The sequence below is a fragment of the Chenopodium album genome, chromosome 23, assembly GCF_948465745.1.
Source record: "Chenopodium album chromosome 23, dcCheAlbu1.1, whole genome shotgun sequence".
Lineage (NCBI taxonomy): Eukaryota > Viridiplantae > Streptophyta > Magnoliopsida > Caryophyllales > Amaranthaceae > Chenopodium > Chenopodium album.
Window position 1 is genome coordinate 12482202 of NC_137856.1, and position 22943 is coordinate 12505144.

The 22943-nt window shown below is 36.8% G+C and overlaps 1 protein-coding gene and 1 pseudogene across 1 annotated transcript; one reads left to right on the forward strand and one right to left on the reverse strand.

Moving 5' to 3' along the window:
* The first annotated feature begins 9848 nt into the window (after positions 1 to 9848).
* LOC145608746 (RING-H2 finger protein ATL2 pseudogene) lies at positions 9849 to 11391 on the forward strand (annotated as a pseudogene).
* Positions 11392 to 11571: 180 nt separating this feature from the next.
* On the reverse strand, positions 11572 to 22189 carry LOC145609189 (condensin-2 complex subunit H2-like). Its single transcript, XM_081664736.1, has 11 exons — positions 21599 to 22189; positions 21387 to 21486; positions 16799 to 16902; positions 16573 to 16712; positions 16034 to 16481; positions 15758 to 15927; positions 15512 to 15682; positions 15264 to 15362; positions 12545 to 12646; positions 12300 to 12455; positions 11572 to 12198 (listed from the first exon to the last, which is right to left on the reverse strand). The coding sequence occupies exons 1-11, from the start codon at positions 21795 to 21797 to the stop codon at positions 11821 to 11823; spliced, it is 2067 nt and encodes a 688-aa protein (XP_081520862.1). The 5' UTR covers positions 21798 to 22189; the 3' UTR covers positions 11572 to 11820.
* Positions 22190 to 22943: the final 754 nt, after the last annotated feature.

The window sequence follows — 22943 nt, forward strand, 5'->3', positions numbered from 1 at the left end:
TTAGTAGAATTCTCCAGCCACCACCTTAGTAGAATTCTCCAACCACCACCTTCTCCGGTAGCCTAAATCCTCTCCCACATGTCGCCGCCGCCCAACTTGCCCTAAACCTACCAACTAGAAACCTTAAAACACCAAAATTAAAACCCTAGATTTCGGTTTTAGGGTTTCAGCGTACGTGGTGGTTTAGTGAGGTGGAGATGGCACTGGGAAAAGCAAATTTAGTTAGCCGACGCGGGGGATAGGGGTTTGGGTGTCGACCGGTGGTTAGGGGAGTGTTTTTTGAGAGAGATAGGGGGTTTTGGTCAAGGGAGGCAGTGAGACACGGTGGTTCGAGGGAAGGGGAGCAGCGCCGGCGAGGGAATTTGGTCGGATTTTTTGCCGGTGCAGGGAGGTTTTGGTCGGAGTTTAGGCCAGTTTAGGATGAACTGTATACTTACAAGGAGTGGTATACAATGACCAGCATCCCTCAGATTGACCATCTCTCTTTAAAGATAACAACCTCCGAAAAACGTTAAGGCTGAACGGGAAGTTTCAATATGGCATAACCCACACTAAGGCAATAACAGTATGAATGGTGGGAGGGGTTAGTTGCACAAGACATACATTCCGAACTTTAATAACCTTTTCAACAAAGGGATGAAGAGGGAACTGTAAGCCAAAATCAAAATGTTTAGCATAAATAACAACAAGCCTAGCAGAACAATCCAATATTGAGGAATCGGGAGGAGGAAAATATTAGCTCGTATCCATCAGGCAGCTTGTAGAAGCATCTAGCATGCCAACAATAATCTTTTTCTAAAGCTTTATTACGCCAAACTTTTTCAATCTTTTCTTTGGCAACCTTACTGTCAGCCGGTAGTTCAAGGGGTTGCCCATGCTCAGCATCATCGGTTTCGGAGTTACACCCTTCATCCAGGCTTTTCTCCTAAGTGACCTATGCCATTAAGTCGATGAGATTTTCCCTATTCAAGGCATTTGCACTATCATCCTAATCAGCCTCCTCACCCTCATCACCAACAACAGAATCAACAGCCGAGTCATGAACAGGAGAGTTTTTCTATTCCCCTTGATTCTGAGTAATATCCATATCTTAGGCTTAGAGATGTCAAAACTCACCACCTGGCCTTGCCCAGGTTTCTTGCTAGTCTCGGCTCTCTTAGAAAAAGCTTTAGCCGCAGCCTCAGGCTGATAACTGGTCCGCTTAGTTCTCGGCATCGAGGTAGTGCTAATACCTATATTACCAACGTTAGAACCGTACTAGTCATTATTCGGCCTTTCGAACAAAGCTGCGCAAATAGTAACGAACACTAATAGGCTCGCTATCAAGAATTTTGGTATCGTCAGGTATGTCAGGGTTATTGGGTCGAAGATCCTTTTCACGCTCAGAATTTACCTTATGGTGTATATACGCACGCCTTTGTTCTTCAACTGTCAAGGGCCGAAGTGGATCATCAATATTATCAGATAAAGAGGACGAGGTTCCTTGAGATTTACCGATATCCTTACCTAAGGGTTGCCTAATAAGACGGTGCCTAATTGTGTCGAGACTAGGCTGTTCTTCTTCAATACTATTTTCTGACATTTACAAAAGCAAACAACCTAGAAATTGAAAAATAGAACACATGCAAAATTAGAGTTTGGGTTTCATAAACACCATCAAATAAATTCTCCTAGGAAAACGCGATTAAAGCCAATGTTCTTCCTTGGACACAATGGAAGGTTAAAAATGAGAAAAAGCTAAGTAGCGTGTTCGTTGAATAAACCCATTAGAAAGACGGTTGATATTAAAGGTGGTTCAGAAATCCAACGGTCATGAATATTACACTCAATTTAAAATAGCTCACTTAAATGTCCGACACGTATCCTTAGCCTAATAAAATTCCTGCCAAAATAAATAAATAAATATATATATATATATATATATATATATATATATATATATATATATATATATATATATATATATATATATATATATATATAATAAAAAAAAACTATGCAACTTCCATCTTGCCAACAGAGTAGGTTACCTCAGTTCGCTATCGGTAACAGTCCTATACCTAAATCCAATAGTTAGGATCTTTGAAACCTTATATGCTGTCGCTAAACAAGGTCACTTCGGGGAAAAACAGAGTTTTCTCGCTCCTAATTGTTTTAGTTTTATGCTTTAAAATGACTTTGTACATTGTCGGCAAACAAGGTCACTTGGGGGAAAACAGAGTTTTTTCACTCCCAATTGTTTAGTTTTATGCTGTCGGCAAAAAAAGTCACTTGGGGGAAAACGGAGTTTTTTCCGCTCCCAGTTGTTTTACTTTTATTTTTTAAGATGACCTTGTATACTATCAGCAAACAAGATGACTTGGAGAAAAAACGGAGTTTTTTGCTCCCAATTGTTTTAGTTTTATTTTTTAAGATGACCTTGTATGGTGTTTGCAAACAAGGTCACTTGGGGGAAAAATGGAGTTTTCTCGCTCACAATTGTTTGGTTTTATCTTTTAAGATGACCTTGTATGCTGTTGGCAAACAGGGTTACTTGGAGGGAAAATGGAGTTTTTTCGCTCCCAATTGTTTAAAATTATTTTTTAAGGTAACTTTGTATGCTGTCGGTAAACAAGGTCACTTGGGGGGACAACGAAGTTTTTTCGCTCCCAGTTAATTACTTTTTATTTTTTAAGATGATTTTTTATGTTGTCGGCAAACAAGGTCACTTCGGGGAAAACGGAGTTTTTTCGCTTCCAATTGTTTTAGTTTTATTTTTTAAGATGACCTTGTATGCTATCGGCAAACAGGGTCACTTGGGGGGAAAATGGAGTTTTTTCGCTCCCAATTGTTTTAGTTTTATTTTTTAAGATGATCTTGTATGCTGTCGGTAAACAAGGTCACTTGGAGGGGAGGGGGAGGGGGGAAGGAAGCGGAGTGTTTTCGCTCCCAGTTGTTTTACTTCTATTTTTTAAGATGAGTTTCTATGTTGTCGGCAAACAAGGTCACTTGAGGTGAAAACGGAGTTTTCTCGCTCCCAATTGTTTTAGTTTTATTTTTTAAGATGATCTTGTATGCTGTCGGTAAACAAGGTCACTTGGGGGGAAAACGGAGTTTTTCCGCTCCCAATTGTTTTAGTTTTATTTAATAAGTTGAGCTTGTATGTTGTTGGAAAACAGGATCACTTGGGGGGAAAACAGGGGTTTTTCGCTCCCAATTGTTTTAGTTTTATTTTTTTAAGATGACTTTGTATGTTGTCGGCAAACAAGGTCACTTGAGGGGGATACGGAGTTTTTTAGTTCCCAGTTGTTTTACTTTTATTTTTTAAAATGACCTTCAATGCTATCAGCAAACAAGGTCACTTGGGGGGAAAACAGAGTTTTTTCGCTTCCAATTGTTTTAGTTTTATTTTTTAAGATGACCTTGTATGGTGTCGGCAAACAAGGTCATTTGGGTGGAAAACGGAGTTTTTTCGCTTCGTTTTATTTTTTAAGATGACTTTGTATGTTGTCGGCAAACAAGGTCACTCGGGGGTAAAACGGAGGTTTTTCGCTCCCAATTGTTTTAGTTTTATTTTTAAAGATGACATTTTATGTTGTCGGCAAACAAGGTCACTCGGGGGTAAAACGGAGGTTTTTCGCTCCCAATTGCTTTAGTTTTATTTTTAAAGATGACCTTTTATGATGTCTGCAAACAAGGTCACTTGGGGGGAAAACGGAGTTTCTTTGCTCCCAAATTTTTTTTTTTAATATTTTAACGACCCTAGATATATTAGGGTGAAAACGAATATTTTAATAGTTCGTTCACAAATCAGGAGATAAATAGGTTAATGTCATCAGACAATATCCTACCATCATCCAACTGCTTACCACCAAAGATCAGACTCTGCTGATCTGATTAGATACGTGTCTTTTTCAAATCTTTTAATCTCACTTCAACAAAGTTTTGCGAAAGTTAAAACCCGATTACTGCTAGTAGAAAATCAATTCCCCAAAAGTCATCCTAAATATTTTCATGGATAAAACCGCAAACTGACATCTTCTCAACAGAGTATGCACGAAAAGTGCTCGACAGAGTGCAATAAACGTACAAAACAAAATAAGAAATCAGTCACCGAAAATCGAAATGATTAAACAAAAGTAAATGCATCTGCTACGCACACCAACGACTTGCAACAAAATGCTATCACTATTAAGTGAGTACATTAGTTCCTCTAATGTCCTCACTTGGGGGGCTAGTTGTATGGGGAGATACCGGTAACATGTATGTTGCCGACATCTACAACAGTACATTACACAGTAAACAAATTTGGGTATTTAGGCATAACGGACATGTCTGCAACTACGCATAACGATGAAGATATAAGCTTGTCGTAAGTCAACACATGGCAACAATTAGCCAACACTTAGCATAAAGTGGTTTGCATGGCATGTAGCCACCTGGCATTTGGAGTAACTGTAAGTAAGAGGTTTTCCCAAAATTTAGGGGCAACATTTAATACTCTTTTTCTCTCTCTTTTCCTCTCTCTCTCTCTCTTCATATCATCTCTTCTTCTTTTTCTTCTTAAACACTTATTGACTTTATCATTGGAGTGGTTTTCCCTAGATTCACCCTTGCGTTAATTAGCTGATCCTTATTTCCTGTGAAGGTGCTTGGCTGGACGATAGGGTCTTCACGGATCTTGGATAGGGGTTGTCTGATCTTCACCGGAACAATTTGTGTATGAGGAGATATCGGTAACATGTACATTGCCGACATTTAAAACATTACGCAGTTAACGGATCCAGGTTTTCAAGCATAACGACCGTACATGTCGGCAATTATGCGTAACTGTACAGATATCGGCCTGTCGCAAGTTAACACGTGGCAACAATTAGTCAACACTTAGCATAAAGTGGTTTGCATGGCATGCGACCACCTGTCATTTGGAGTTACTATAAATAAGTGGTTTCCCTTATTTAGGGGCAACATTTCTCTCTCTCTTCATATCATCTCTTCTTCTTCTTCTAAAACTTACTGATTTTATCATCAGAGTGGTTTCCTTCGGATTCACCCCGGGGTTAGCTGATCCTTATTTCTTGTGTAGGTGCTTGGCTGGACGATATGGTCTTCACGGAATTTGGATACGGGTTGTCAGATAACCGGAAACTAATATCAATTTGTTCATTGATCCCATATATATTGGACGCCCTCCTTTATGTATTAGAAATTTTCACATTGTGTGAAATATATTTGAGGTGAATTGAAGAACACCCAAGTCAATACTAAAGGTGTGAACATACTATTGTACGAGTCGTTTTGGTAAAGTTGCTGGCTGGCAAGGTCTTAAGTAACAAATGGAGTTTTTTGGTAGAAAGAAAACTAATGTCTACTCCTTTATTTCTAATTATTGGTTAATTTTGAAATTTCTTATTTAAGTAAAATGGTTAAAATATAACCAATAAAAAGAAACGAATAGATATATAAACGATATTTCAAAAAAAAAAAAAAAAAAAAAAAAAAAAAAAGATATGTAAACGAAGAGTTATGAGACTATTGTCATCTTGAGAAGTCATACTACTATACCCCTCATGAGTAGATGATTACAAAAGAAAAAAGAATCAATTTGACAAATCAAAACATAATTAACAACTCAAAATTACAAATTCAATTACAATCGACAAATAAAACCCCTTGATGTTAAGAAAATGACAAATCAAACACATTAAAAGTATGACAAATCCCTTTATCACTCCATAGACTCATAGTTTACGACAAAAATCAATCACCTACGGAGTGTTTTTTTTTTTCTTGTAAGTTTATCTAGAGCCAAGTAAATAACCTTTATAATTCATGTTCGATTAATTAAATCTAACACTTCCTAAATCATTTTTATGATCATTTCAACAATTCATCAATGGATACTAAAGCTTAAAAGTTAAAAATAATAATTCCTCCATTAAACCCGCTTTGACTTTTACATTATTCACCATCCTTCTTTTGAACATCTTTTGTGAATTACTATAAGTAAAAACATATTTATGTGAGATCTTGTTAAATACATCACAATAAGTACTATCATAGTACATAATTTCTATAATTTTTACTTATGATGAATTAAAGTTATTAGTTGTTAAAGTTTTGCATTGGCAAATGTAATAAAAGAAACAGGCCAAGTAAAAAAGAACGGAGGAAGTATCAATCAACCAACAATCCATCTTGAATAATTATTAGGAAAAGTTGACTTTTGCTACCACTAAAATACACCACTTTGACTTTTATTACTCATCTAAATTTTTATTTTATTTTACCTAAAAGCCAAAAAAATTGGTTTTGCTACCACTTAACGGAATTGGTTACTAATTCCGTTAGTGAAACTCAACCACCTTCTAGCTATCCCTCCCTCCTTAGCCATCCCTCACTGCCAGCCCCCTTCCCCCTCCCCGTGGTACCGGTTACCGGCGCCCATAAGATCCTCGACGCCAGCGACCCCACCTTACCCACCCCCTCCTGATGGGCGTTAGAACGGTTGCACATTCCACACTCAATCAAACTCACTTGTAAACAAACAACCTACAAACCAAGCATAATGACAAGGAAGAGTTCGGTCCAGAAGGAACGGGATATGGTTGCTAAGGATCTTAACAAGCTAATTCGAAGTCTACGGTGAACTGGGGTTCGTCAAGTAGACAGACAAACTATGGTTCTAAATCAATGGATTAAAGACACTAGGGACTGGGATCCACTCAACCAAGGCAATTAGGCAAACTGGGAGTAAAATAGACAAGGTATAGCAAGAACTATATGCAAAATCAACCTCATGCAATTAGAGAACAACTCACACTACCAAACTTAGATTCCTCATTAGTTTAGCAATAGAAGATACATAAATTAGTAATGACATACTCTCCCATGTCAAACTAAGTATATCATGCTATTAAGCTCCTAAGTCAAGAATAGCTAATCCTATCATGAAGAACTAACAAGAAATGCACAAACATCAATGCTTCTCCCACATTTGCATAATTAACCCAAAAGGTTGAGCTTCACCCAACCCTTAGCAAGAACACTACTCACAACTCATGTTTATCAACATGCAAACAAGTATTAGGGTTCTAACTACTTCAATAATTTGGAAAAAGTGATTAACAATTGAAATAACTATCATCCAATAAAAAATTATCAAGAACTATAGGGATTCAAGTAACATGCAAGAACAAATGAAATTAGTAATTGATTGGAGAAAAGTAGAAGGAAGTTACTAATTGAAGCTTGAAAATATTGAATACAAAGTGCCAATCCTTCAGAGTACTCTTGAAACCAACTATTACAATGATTAATTTGATGAAAACTAAACTAAATTAGCTAAGATTAATGTTTCAAACTACAAGGAGTTTCTAAAAACTAGGCTATTTCTGTCTCCGTTACGAATGAACTAAAGGGAAATTATTTATACTCCCCGAAACATAGGGAAATCCGTCAAAATAAAACGGATTCCCAGCGAGCTGCTAGGAGCGCCCTCTCCAGCTTGTTGCACGCCCTCTCTAATTGTCTTTAGAGAATAGATAGATTTGAAATGTTGAGGAGGAGCGCCCGCTCCTCACAGGGTTCGCGCCCACTCCTCACAGGTCTGAATTTGGGCAGAAAGTTGCAGAAGATGAGGAGCGCCCGCTCCACCAGGAGCGGGCTCTCCTTTATCTATTCCTTGCCTTGAACACAATCCATGCATCGAGTGCTTGCCAAATTAGATCAATAAACCTGCAAAATATGGACAAACACAAACCAAGATGGGGTAAGGCCGAGATAAAACATTTTAATTCAAAAACAGGTTAGAAAGAGGGGAAATGAATGCAAAACCGGGTTTAAATTAAGCAAGTAATTAACAAATTAAGCAAGTAATTATCCTCCCCAACTTTACAATTAAAGTATGAACTGCTGTTACGAGCTCGACATCGGCAATAATGCATTGACAATTTAAGCAACTCAAGGCACTTGTTCATAAGAAAATGGGAGATGGGGTTGCTCATTTGCTGGAAAACATGTGAAATTTGTGACTTTGTGAGGAATCAGCATAAGTTGAAAAGTGTTGGATTTGGATAGAGAAATTGAACAAGTGTGAATGGTATTTTTTTTTTGGGGGGGGGGGGGGGGATTGAGGCGAAGGAGCGTAAAGGAGAGGAGAGATAAAGAGCACTGAGGTGGCCAGGTGGGGCTACGTGGGAGGGGGTGGGGTCGCCGGCACCGGGAGATTGTTTGGGCGTCGACAGCCGGCACGGGGAGGGGTGGCTGACGTGCTGGCAGTTGTTGGGTTTTTTTAAATTTTTTTTAAATAAATAAAATCAATATTTAATATGAAAATAAGCTCCACTTAACGGAATCCGTTCCTAACGAATTCTGTTAAGTGGTAGCAAAAGCTATAATATGTAACTTTTGGAGGTAGTAAAATAAAATAAAAAGATAGGTAGTAAAAGTCAAAATGGAGTGTTTTGGTGGTAGCAAAACTCAAAATTTCCTTATTATTAAGATGTAAAAATTATGTAAACCACAGCTTGATAGAAAACCCAAGTGTTAGACGTTGTCGAATAGGGTAGTCTTTTGTGGTTGAGGTAATTTTTATCAAAAAGTGAGTAAAACTTATCAAACTCGTCTTGTGTTCAGCTAGTATAAAAAATAAAGTACTTTTATAACATCGATCGAGTAACCCTTATAATATTGATCGAGTAATCCTTTAACATTGACCAAGTAACCCATATAATGATGATGAAGTAACCCTTATATCACTGATCGAGTAACCCCTATAACATTAACGAAGTAACCCTTTTATCATTGACCAAGTAACTCCTAAAATACTGACGAAGTAACCCTCGTCTTGTTGACCGAGATACCCCTATATAACACTAACAAAGTAACCCTTTGATGGATGACCACACCGTATATAAGAATTTGTTTAGAGATAAATAATATCCCCCCCCCCCTACAACTATATAAAAATTACCAATGGCTACTCAAAAGTTAATAATTTTTGCAAAGGTTTATGTTGTTGGTCATACCGTGTGGCCATCCGTTATAAAAATTACTTGGTCAGTTATAAAGGAGTTACTTCGCCAATAAGGTTAATTGGTCAGTGTTACAAGGATTACATAGTCAATAGTATAGCAGTTACTTTGTTCTTTTATAAGATGTCACACACAAAACGGTCTATAAAATAATACGATATGAAACATATAGGCCCTTAATTATAAAAAGCATCTTACAACTTTATCATTTTATTATTCATTCAGTTTAGGATAAGATTAAGAGTATTATTAACGTAAACAATATATACTTGTATTACGCTTGGTACGTAAATATCACTCCATAATTCAGATATAATGAAACATTCATCACTCATCCATAAACAACTCCATATAATCCAACCAAAAGTTAATGGAACGCACGTCTTGTACTTATTATTGAGCAACTAGTTAGTTTCGTCCTAGGACTTACTCCTACAAGTAAATCAATGACTTCACCCAACAACTTACCAAATTGCAATGTCCAAGTAATTTCCTAAACCAAAAAACTCTCATAAAATTAAAATTAAAATTCAGTTTTCACGACAGAGTCCATCTCCTAATTTCATAGTCAGCAACAACACCAACCAAGTTGGCTCCTTTATTGTCCTTTTAAAATAACATTAAATTCTAAATTTCTTTTTAACCAAAAAGAAAAACAAAAGAAATAAAATAAAATAAAAAAACCCGCGTCAACTTGGGCGTCTGCCGTCTCTCGTCCCTTTGTGGACGCCCAATACCTCCCTTTCCCCCACATTTACCCTTGACTCCATTTTTCTACTTCCGAAACTTTCTTGAACCTTCCTCTTTCTCAATACTCATTTAAACTTCAAACTCGTATTTCTTCCTCTTCTTTAATTTATTCACAACCTTCATAACTTACTACAATTTATTTGTTGGATTCAATATTTTTCCTAAAAATGGCGGATCATATTGGTAAGGATTACAATATCCCTCACGAACAGAAGGGATACGCCCTCAGCGGCAGGATAATGCTAAGCGCAATCGTGATTCTTTTCGCGGTCGTCGTAATAATGGTATGTCTTCACGTGTACGCCCGATGGTATATATTACGAGCGCGACGGCGTCAGATCCGTCGCGCTCGTCGTCGTACCCACCTCGTATTCTACATCGAGCCGGATAATCCTTCCGAAATTGCTCCCGAACCATCACAGGGGCTCGACACGGCTGTACTTAAATTATTACCGACTTTTACGTTTGGGAAGGATAAGGTGGTTGAGCTTGTTGAAGGGGAAGTGCTGGAATGCGCTGTTTGTTTGTCAGAATTTGAGGAGAGAGAAAAAGGGCGTTTATTGCCTAAATGTAAACACTGTTTTCATGTTGAGTGTATTGACATGTGGTTCCATTCTCACTCCACGTGTCCACTTTGCCGCTCCCCCGTCGACGCCGACGATGTTCCGCCACCACCGCCAACATTGGAAGGCGATGAGGTGGTTGTCGAGCTGGGTGAGCTGTCGCGAAGTGTTAATGTACCCGAATCAAGAACCAATTTAGGTCCGAGTGACGGTGAGTCGGACGTATTAACTACGGGATCGTCGTCGTTTGCGGGGAGGAGGAAGGGGTTGGATTTGGTGGGGGTGTCAATTGAGGTGCCGAGGAGGACCCAGAGTTTTTGTTTTCAAGGGTCTAACTCGGACGAGCCGGGGCCGAGTCGGTCCCCGGGTTCGGGTTTTAGGTCGCCAACGAGTCGGATAATGTCATTGAAGAGGATATTGAGTAGGGATAAAAGGTCTCCGCTCCCCTCGCCTTCGGGTGCCGGGTCAAGTTGCTGCGACTTGGATATTGAGTCGGGTCGAGTTGAATCATCGGGTCATGTCTTAACGCCAAGGTGATTAATTGGCGATTTGGTGTTATATAAAACTTAAGATCAAATCCCGTTTATTTGCTGATTTTAAAAGATAATCATTTTTTCAAGGGAGTGGGAAAAATTGGGGCGAGATTTAAGGGCACGTGACGTGCACGCGACGGCGCATGATATTAAAAAAAGTCGTTGGAATTTTGGAAACATTCGGCGGAAGATGTCAGAGAGTCGTGGTGTTCATACCTCGAGCTTTGGTCAATGAATGTGACCTGCTTGACACGTAGCCGAGACCCATTTTTGTTGAGGGTAGAACGGTCATTTCATACATTTCATGGCATACTTTTGGAGACCATCAAATTTCAGTATTTGACTTTGTAAATACGGCATATACAAGTATAAAAAAATACAGTATTTTGCAATTTGTTCAATTTTTCATTTGTTTTTCTTTAGTGAATATTATTGTGTACATTTCTAGCCTTAGACTTTGTTAGTAAAGAAAAAGTATGGGTTAGTTTATTTATTTGGTATAAATATGGTAAATAGGCGTGTTAAAATTGATACTTTGTACAAGTATTGTTCATATTTCCGTAGCATATTAGAAATGATTAAATGCAAGTGGTTTCCCTCAAAAAAAAAAATGCAAGTGGTACCCCCATCTTAACAAAACACTCGTACGTTGAGATTATTCTAAAATAATTAAAAGTTGGAATTATTTAAAATTAATGGCCTAAAATTTGAATTATTAAAACCAAATTAAATGTAATACATATATTACATAGAATGGATACAGCTACACTTGCTGATAAAAGATGTTACAATGACTAATGACTTACAATTACATATACTGACATACTGATTTAAGTTATGACCGATAGAAACAATCTCGAAGGAAGGCGCTAAATGGTCAGTATTAGCTAATCTAAAGCTATGAATCATCACTGGAATGTTGTTGAGAATACACTACAAAGATGGTCTCGAATCATCACGTCATCTTGCTGAATTCAAGTCAACTGACTCAGCTACCCGAGATCTTCGTCTGCGCTTCCCATCAGGAGTGCACCCCAGCCCACCCTTCTCCAGCTCCAAAGAATATTTACAATTTGGTTGCGCTAAAATAGATCTTGATTTAGATCCGGAAGATGGTGAGCTAATAGTTGAGGGATGTCTGCTCAAGCGGTCGATTTTATCTTTGTTGCATCCAAGTTTGATGGGAGATTTTTGCCTCTTCTTACCAATCTGAAATTGCATTTTCTTTGGCCCCTTGGCACGGCTAAGAAGTCTAACATGAAATGGATATTCAACTGTGTAACAAAACGAATCATTTGTTGAAGTGCTCCTATCCAAGTCAACTTTTCTGTCATTTACCTACAAAATCAAGCAAAACAGTCCTCATTCAACCCAAAATGACACTAAAAAGAGTACAAACAGTATAAAGACACGAAAAACAGCAACACTAAAAATCTTACCAATTGAAGAAGGGCAGAAAAAGTTCGTGCAATATCATGTTTCTCTTGTCCCTTCACCACATCTGTGAAAGACACCACACTTCCATCTTCACTTTGAGATATTCTGTCCAACACTGCTTCACCATATTCATGTATGTCAAATGGTGGGCGTGAGTCCTGAGATAAAAAGGATAACCTTAGAACTGAAAGAAACAGCAGCAATTGACTGAAATTTTAGTTGTAATATATGGTTGAAAAAGGCATACTTCCTCTTCTAAGTCATGTTCTGTTCTTTGCTTCCATGATGAAACCCGGGCAGCCAACTCAGTCTGCGTCTCATTTTCAGCTATGCTAGCAAGAAGTGAATCCTGAGGAAAGAAAAAAATAAATTTAAGGATGTTTCTCATGGGAAATAGAACAGGAAGAAAAAACATTAAGTTTACAGAAAACTTATCTGCATGTTCAGAGCTAATTGGTTTCTATAATTTGTGTGTGTGAAACAGTGGATGATACAGAGTTCTCCAAAAGCTTAAGTTTGAGGCTGAGAATTGTGTGCACAAACATGATTTTTCATATCAAACATATTAAAGCTTAGAGTGAGAATTGAAATCCCCACCCCCCGCAGCAAGTCTGCAAATAATGGACCTTTGACCTCTAGCTCATGAAGACTAACACCAAATCAATCTCTTAGCACTTGACTTATGAAGCCAAACTTTCACCAATTAGTAAATACTTGACACTTCGTTTAGATATAAGAAAATGGAAGAAAAGAAGAGAAGAGAAAGGCAGGAGGACAATTTCTCTTGTTTGGGTAAAGGATGGGGGGAAGGTAGGGGAAGGAGAGGGAGGGGAATCATTTTCCCTCTTTTTAATAAGCAAAATCCCTCCAAAATTGGAGAGATTTGGAGGAAAAATTGAGCTCACCATTCCCTTCCTGTTATCTTCCCTCCCCTTCCTCCTCCCTCCCCTTCCTTTCCTTCATTCTTTGCTATCTTGGTTGTCCCCAACACACAATTCCTACAACCTCGGCAAGGCCACAAAGGCCCACATATTATTCATAACCTACAGCTGCTTGTTAAACTAACTGAAAAACACACACACCATACTGAATTATTCTTCAGCCACAAAAGCAACTAAAGCCTAACAGATGTGGGGGTAAAACCAGCCCTAAATCTGAAGGGGAAGGAGGGGTGGACATGTCCATGCTAGAGCCAGAATTTTACAGAAATGACTGTTCCCACGACTGGCAAAAATGTTCCCATAACTGGCAAGAAAAATGGCAAGTAGATCAAGCAGAAGGTATGGCCAGCACATTTATCCTAAATTAATGATTGCGTTACTAGTTATGCTATGTTCTTAGAACATCTCTTTTTCAAGTTGTTTTATTATAAATTAGCACGTTTTCCAATATGCAACTTTGACCATTGATATCTTTAATTACGTAATTATAAAAATAATAAATCAAAAATTACTTACACTGAATTTTAATATGTCGAGGCAAATCTAACAATATCCAACATAACGATATTTTTCATTCTGTATAACAACAAATGATGGTCAAACTCAAAGTTGAACAACTAAGAAAACAAGGTATACCTTTTCCCATTAGATTATTAGGTCATAAACTCAATAACCAATCTAAAAGGTTTCACCTAGAACATCAGCTTGCACAAACCAAACTCACTTGGCTTGTATGTCATGTTTGTTCTAACACCAAGCAAGGGTGCAAGGCAAGAAGCTACTTTAATGTACCTGAACAAGGCCCAGGCACGAAGGCATAGGAATAGGCTGGCCAGCAGGGCCCAGCACACCCCACTGTCATACACTCATACCTATTAAGCCCATAAATGAGAAACAAAATCAACAAATTCCTTAAGAATCAGGTTTCAAAAAAAAAAAAAAAAAATTCCTTAAGAATCAAAGCCATCAAGCTTAGTGAAGCTTGAATTAAGTGCTTGGTCTGTATCAACTATCCACGGTATAAACTATGGCTCATGATACCTAATACTCCCTATGTTCCTTATTATTAGTTACATTTTGATTTTTAGCAATATTCATAAGATGAGATAATCTTCTTATTTTTCCAATATATAAGACATAATATAGTCATGTGGGGTCTTGTTTGATTCGTCTCAACGAGACGACGAGTACTTTATTAATATTCAATCATTATAATTTTTACAAATATGCATTGAAAGTTATTAATGGTCAAACAAGTGCATTGGCAAACGTGTTAAGTCAAAACATAACCAATAAAAAGAAACAAAGAGCGTAAATTTTTCAGAGCAACACATTTTAGGTTTGATGCTGAATGAATAGTCTAATTTGGCCTTGAGGCATTTTTTATTCTTTGCAGAATGCAAGCTTTTCTTTACTGACTGTTATACAGGTTTGATTTCTTTACTTACAGAATACAAATGTGAGGCAATAAGTGTTCCTATAGGTTGTATTAAGCATTTAGCATTAAAATCACTTGCCCCAAGCCCCCAACCTGGCTACCTTCTTCAATCTAGAATGAAATCCCTTTCATGTGATCATTTTTCAACTCCTTCCTTATTTTGCTACCACAGTCGAAAAGCAATCAATGTATACTAACTTAATTAACTTGGTCATCTTGCAAGATGAGAATGTATGGTCGTATGGAACACAAGAGTACACAGTGAAATTAAAGATATCCCCCCTCTCTCTCTCTCTCTCTCTCACACACACACACACACAAGTATCTTTCATCATATTTACTATCTTATTTCATTCACTGACACTCTTTTCTTTCATCAAAGGCACCGTGTCAATGAAATGACAAAGGTTACTGATCCCAGTTTCACAAGGTCCAAAAATTCCTGAATGTATAGAACCTTGATTCAAATATTTAAAACTAATCAAGATATCTTAAAGACTTGTAGCACTACAAATAGATAGTACAAGGTGTAAAAACAAATACAGCCCCACAAATTGATAAGTCGCCATGAAATGGCCCAGTCTTACCAGATGAGCGCGACATAGATCTTCCAGGCTAGGTTGAGAAGTTGGGTCCTCATTTACATCAGCATTGGCAGCATCATAGTGATCAGCAAAATCATCATGCTGCATCCATGAAAAAGCTAATAAGAAGATGAGATTGTATATAGTTCCACAAGCAGGATATTAAAGGTTGCAACCCTCCCAAGTTTCTTCCTCTCCTTATATAACATCAGCAATCACAAGAGATTATAGGAAGGACAAGCTTTCCTGACCTTATCTGTGTTAAGATCAACTCCTTCATCCATATAATTGACGTCTGGCATGTCAAAATCATGTTGATCAAAATCAGGGATCCCATCATCTGATATATCTTCTGCTTCACCATTTTCAGGAGTGAAAAATGTATCAGGAATCGAATGCCCTCCAACAAGGGTTTGGCGCAGCTGCAGATGAATTTAAGAAGTCATGCAAGCCCAAACATGCAAAATAAATTTCCAGCCACTACAGATAATACATACCTTTTCAAACAATGGAACTGGTTGTGATTCTTCTTGTTTTTTACAAGAACGAAAGTGCAACTCCCATATCTCTAGGAGCTCGGGACTAACTGTTCCATGCAGCTTTGCTAGGGGAAACTGGTGAGCTACACTGACATTCTTCCTCATCCTTGTCTTCTTGAGAGTTTTAACTGTCAGATATATTCAGCAAATTTTAGATAAAAAAAAAATAAAAATGAAAATAAAAAAAGTACAAGAACACCATTGTAAGAACATATTGCCAAGCATTATAAGAACCTTTTCTGAAAGGCTTCACTTTTAAGTTTCCAGGTTCATGTGGATTCAAAGGCTTCCAAGGATCATCATCATCACCATCAGAATCGTCAAAATCATCGTGATGTGGGTTATTATCATCTGATCCAAATCCACATTCACCATGATCAGAAGTACCGTTATTGGAAGGACCATGCTCAAAATCTTCGTTTAAATTTCTGCTGGTCTCACCAAAAGGCAAAGCCTGACCAAAATTATCCAGCCCTTTCTTGGAAGAAGACTTGCGGGCTGTCCCTCCAGTGTATCTGGCAGGAGACAGGAAACTTTTATGAGCTTTTGAGATCAATGAACTCCCTCTATGGCTACTATGCTGTCTTTCACCAGTTTTATCATCCTTCAGAAACTTATCTACAGCCACTGCATCACATGGGTCTAAGAGGATAAAATCACAATAGAGATTGTTGGTGGCCAACTGCAACCATATATGAACGAGAGTTATTAGTGTAAACTGTAAAATCAAAGTATATTATCCTCTAAGATATTATTAAAAGACAAAATGTTACCAGGTATGATTCCAGTTCACCATCATCAGTAGAATCTAAACAATCACCTTCAAGTACAACTAAGTTAGCAGGTGGCTTTACAAAGTGGCCCAAAGAAGTGTCTTTGCTGGTCACATTATCCAGGCAATTTTTTGCATCCACTGCCATAGAATCAGGGTTAAGACAACAACAAAAGTTACAAACCTGACAAAAAACAAAGAATAGGTAGCAGAAACTGTCTGAATACCAGGAATATCATCTGAGACCCAAAACTGATCTTCCTCGTCATGTACTGCATGAGATGAACTTGCTTCAGGCTGATCTGAGGTGCTTCCCACATTTTCTTGTGATCTATATATGTATAGAAAGTCATTAGCACCCTTTGAAAATTTTTACTCACCCACCCTATGGGCTATCTCAACCTTTGAAAACTGAAGAAAATTAGAATTAAATTCTTCCTTTTGTTTTTAGTTGCTCCACTTTAATTTTGCTCATCTACCAATGCATTAACGTTGACCCTTAGTGTCGTTAATTGTCTATCAATTAAACTTATAAAATGATGACATCTTGAAACTATAAGTTAGGACAGATCTAACAATATCTTAAATAACTATGTTTTTATCTATTTATACATAACCTCGTCAAACTGAAGTACTCGGTATGTGGATAGTATTAAACTATTAAAAGCCAATATGGTACAACTAAATTAATAGAGGAAGTAACTATAAAGTCCCTGAAATATCCAGGGGATATCTAAGGTAAAACTTGCCCAAGGTCACCAAGACTAGGCCATTGATTATCATCATGGATTCAAAGTTATCCAGCCTTCTACTTAAATATATTTACAAGTGAAATAATACTGATAATATGCAAGTTTTCATTTTTTAACATTTTTACTAATAAAGTATTCTCAAAATATAAGGTAGGCTCCAATCTCCTTAACTTTAATAAAATACTTTTCATCAAAATTAAGTGAAGCTTAGCAACCAAAAATTAGAAATAAAAAAAGGAGTAAAATTTGACAAAAACTACAAAATTCAGCCAAAAGAAAAATTTAGCAGCACGAAGCCTAACTCATATGGTTGGTGTCATGCACGTTTTCAAGGATTTACTATTATTGTAATTCCAAAACAGTGCATGCGCCCTTTTTGAACTATACATATCAAGTTACTTATGGATTTCATCACCTAAAATCTACTTTGAACAATGAATTCTCTTTTCTTCTAATGGTGTTGCATCTTAGACCAAAAAGCTTCAACCAGCTTACAGTTGTGAGCACTAGCAAACATTTAAGTTTTAAGCATTCATTTGTTTACTTAGAAATACTCATCTTTAAAACTTTAATGGCTATCATTTCACAATGAAACTACTTGAAAACATAGGAAAATAAATTTGTATTCATGAGACAAAATCTTTGAAATTTCGGTGAAGTAAAATTAGCTACAGTACAGCATTACACTATCATTTTCAATTTACAAATAACATGGAAGACTTGTGAACATGTGCAAACAGGAATATGAATGAATTCAAAAAGGAGCTTGGTTATGTATGAAAGGATACCCTCTAATCACACATAGCATAATTGTTTAAACAACCTTAATAATACAATATGAAATGATAAATTCCATTCATGCAGGTATTCTATATAGACCTTGAAATTTATTCAAGCATCACTCGATTTCACAAATAAAATGACATGAACGAATCTCAAGACATCATGCCTAAGCTTTCAAGAGACATAATATTAGTCCTACATCCTCGCATCAAGCATATTGGTATAGTTCAAATTGTCAACTATGCATATGAGGTGTATACAACCTTTGAAAAGACTAAACATATACAAAGGGGTATTCTGAACCAATGCAAAACTCGTCTTAACATCTTCATAGTAAGGTAACATTGCATCTATCAGTGGGAATTGTGAATTACCAAACTATAAACATGATCGCATAGTATGACTAATCAAACAAATGACAAGAAAAAGTGTTGAATAGGATATTGTAATCATAAAAGAAGACGCAATAAGAAAGATTTAAAGATGCCAATAAGGAAAATAATTCTAGACAATCATTTCAAAATAGATGATATTGAGAATTTTTTGTCAAAAGCTACCTAATACAATTTTGCGAGTAACTACCTAAAAAAAAAAAATTTGATGTAAAAAACTACCTATTATTAAAAAATTTGGAAAAGACTACCGTTCACCGAATTTCCACCGTTGACTTATTTCTATGACCATCCACATGCCGGTCACGTGCCCTTTAGAAAGCTTTTTTCGTTTTTATTTCCATGCCCCACTAGTAGTCCCACCGCACCATTTTAACCCACCAAGCACCCCAACCCACTTCAAAACACCCCGAATACCACCCTCACGTATCCCTAAAACCAACACAAGCACTCAGTCCTTCACAATTTCTTGTCGCACTTTCGCACGCCATCACCGCACCACCACACTCTATCTCTACTTCTGACGCCACCAACACTAACACCTGCCCATATCTCTCGCCTCACCACAATACCAGCCACTGAAGCAGCCACATCAATATCACAAGGAGTCATCCTTCCGTGCTCCCCTACCAAGCCGCAAGCAGCAGCCACACCAAGTATTTGAAAAAGCGCGCCTAAGGCGCCCCTAGGCGTTGAGGCTCAAGGCGATAGGAGGTAAGCATTTTTTTTTTGCCTTGGCGAGGCGATTTTGATTAGGCACACCTAGGCCCGAGGCACACTTGAGGCACACATGAAGAAAAATTCTGTTAATTTTTTTCAATTATTTATATAGTGCGCCTCACTTCAATGAGGCGCACCAAGGCGCTGCATATCCCTTATCGCCTCAGCGCGCCTTGAGCTTTTTTATACATTGGCCACACCAACCATCATTCTAACCACGCTACACCAGCAACAATCGCACAACACACCAGGACATAAATTGTAGAAAAATCAGCCCGCAAGATTAACCCAAATTTAAGAAACCCATATTGCATATTGTCAAATGGAAGAAAAAGTGTTGCTCAAAATTAAGGATGATGCAAGGGAAAGGGAAAATGATGCAAGGGATGTAATGGAAGGAGAAAATGAGGGATATAAGGATGAATTGGGATGCTGGGCACCGAATTGGGGAAAAAAATGGAGAATTTGGTTAATTAAAAATCACATGGGCAATCAATCTCGAAGAAATTAGTCAATGATGGAAATCTAGCAAAGCCGCGAAGGGTAATTTGTTACAACATTTTTATTTTAATAGGTAGTTTATTACCACATTTTCTTTATTTGGTTGTTCCTCATAAAATTTGAGTTGTAATAGGTAGTTTTGACAAAAAAAAACCAAATAATGAACATATAAGATCTTAAAAAAACTCTTTTGGCTCCTATTAACAATAATGAGTTCAAATTATAAGCTTCTCTTGTCTTGGAATTTGTCAAAGAGCTACAAAATAAAGTATCATTCAAATTAATCATTCTGGCTAACCGTTTTTACATGGATAATAAGTAAAAAGGCAGCAGGACCTATAATGAATAGTGAAGTAGCAATAAATGCAAGATTAATTACTTCCATAATCTTATCGTTTTTCTACGCACGATTAACTCGGGATTTAATCCCATAGAGATGATCCAAACTTTATCTGTTGTCTGTTGATGATATTGAATATCTGGAATTATAACACTAAGATATCATATCAATTTGCCGTCACGAATTGAATAGTATACCATAGGAAGTTCTTTTATGTATACTAAATCCAAAAAAGAAAAATGGATTTGTTATCTAATCAAGAATCCCCTTTAGTTCAAGTTATTGTTCTTTTTAACTCTTTTTTCACTGATGTCTTTCTTCTACATTTTTATTTAAATAGGCAGCTTCTTACAACATCATTATTTAATAGGTAGTTTCTTACAACATTTTTTTTTTTATTAGCTAGTTTCTCACAAAATTTGAGTTGTATTAGGTAGTTTTTGACAAAAAATCCTAATATTTAATATATAAAATCTTAATAAAAGTTTTTTGGCTCCTATTAACAATTATGAGTTCAAAATATAAGTTTCTCTTATCAACAACTTCTCAATTTCTCATCTCAAAACTAGGTAAACTACAAACAATAAATCAATGTGTTTTGTATGCCAATTTCCATTATTCAGCCACAATATCACCATTCAAGACATTTCAGTTTTATTGAAAAAAAAAACCACTTTTCTAGTAATTTTAACACACCATTTATCAATATTAGAAAGTCCAACAGTAAAACACTACTTTGGAGTCACAACCATATTAATACTCCCTAGTCCCTACGTCTGGAATCAAGTGTAACGTTGTTCCAACCCCACATAATTAGGGATATATAGTGATTTCACTAAAGTATTCACACATAACTTGTGCCCTCTTCCCATCCTCTCTGCATCACTTAATATAAACGTAGTATGTTCGGGAATTAAACCAAAATCTGTCAAATATTATCAAACTTGACAATTTTTCTAGCATCTAAAAACAGCATACATGACTATTATTTCCAGACACTCAGACAGAGGGAGTGTTTCTCTCTTCCTTCCATCTGCTTATCACCATTGGTGATGGCAACTGATGCCTTCACGGTATTCAGGGTGTGATGCAGAGTTGAGCAACCAAAAAAAAAAAAAAAAACAACCCAAGTTGCAACATACTCCATAACATTACCATTTAGCAACTTGCAATGCATTACATTATCAATACCAATTCAAAGAAGTATATATTACTGGTATAAAAGAAAAAATGTATCTTCGGGCCACAAATTATACGAAAATAAGCAGACCAGCAAGCTGTATGAAAAATAAACAATAGAAGAAGATGGGTGCATCCAAAAACAAACCTTGTTTGAGAAACAAATTCCAAAGCATGCAATACCAAGTTGTAAAGGTACTCAACTTTACGACTATACACTTGTATCGAACCTTGAAGCAACAAAGCAGCTACAATTTACCCACAAAAAAAGCAACAAAATTGTTAAATCAAAACACCAAGAAAAATCAAACCCCATTAGTTCTTCAAAAAGCAAAAAACTTGTAAATATTATTCTCAAACCTTCAGCAAAATTAACGGATAAATGGGCATCATCTCTTCCAGATATTTCACCAGAACAAATCTTCAAAAGATAATCTTCAAGGTTTTTTGCAAGATCGACACCCCAATTAGATTCAAGGTCTCTATGCGCTTGAACAGTATGAATGACATTGTTATTCCCAGCAATTCCACTATTTGGGTCTTGACTCTCGCTTTCCATAATTCGTCTAATAGAATCACATTCTCCATTAATGTGAAACCATCACTGGAATTTCTACAGAATCCCTAATAAAAGACTTGATTTTGGGGGAAATTGAGGTGGAAAAAACCCTAAAATTGAAATGGGGTTTAGGGTTTGGTACTTTTGTTGCGAGTAGTTGTAGTTCTATTGAATTGAATGTGAGTAATGGAAGAAAATGGAGGAAATTTGAAATTGAAATAAGAAATTTGGGGGTTTTGGTTGTTCTTGGAAGATTGTCGATTGAAGCTGTAGCAAAGTGGGGGGGAGTTGGACAGGATAGAGAAAGGCGTTCAAAATTTTAGATGACCGTTTTTCCCGCCTGCTCGTGAAAAATCGAAATATAAGTAGCAAATGAATTTGTTAAATCTAGAAAAAAAATTGGATCTTCCTCTTCCTCAAAGAAAAGAAATTGGATTTGTAACTTATAGATTCCATAAATTAAGATTAGATCCCTTTGGTCTATCGCGGTTGTTCTTACCATTTAAAATCAAGTTGTAAATTAAGAATAATCAAATGTCTGTTCCACGAATAAAACACATAATCTTTACAAAAATAAATAAATAACTATCGATCCTTTTTTTTTTTTTCGAAGAAAAATAACCATCGATCCTAATAACTCTATGAAGAACTTCCATATAATATCTCGTACATTTGCACGGATACGCTTTAGTAATTATAGTAATAGAGTTTCAAATTCCATACTGAGTACAAGTATTAGTTTATCTGTGTTCCATTTTAAGATATTATTTTTTACTTGACTTTTTCCTTCTTTGGCATTTTTTACACTATACTTTTCCTTATTTATCCTTACCTTTTCAACAAAAAGAAAACATCATACCCTCATTAACCATCCCTCCTCTTGCTTTTTCACCTCAATCAAATCCCATTTTTCTTTACTAAATCCATGGTAGCAACCATCTCCAGACCGTTAGTCCGTTACCATAATTTCAAATACCACCACAACTTACCTCCTCACTCTCTATTTTTAGCTTCACCTACAATTCTGTCATCACTCACCACAACCCCTCTGCCGAATTCCCACCATCATCATCAAGGAGAGAGGGAAATCTATTCTTGTCAAAAATGTTGATTATTGTTCATTGGAGCTGCAACTCAATCGAGTTT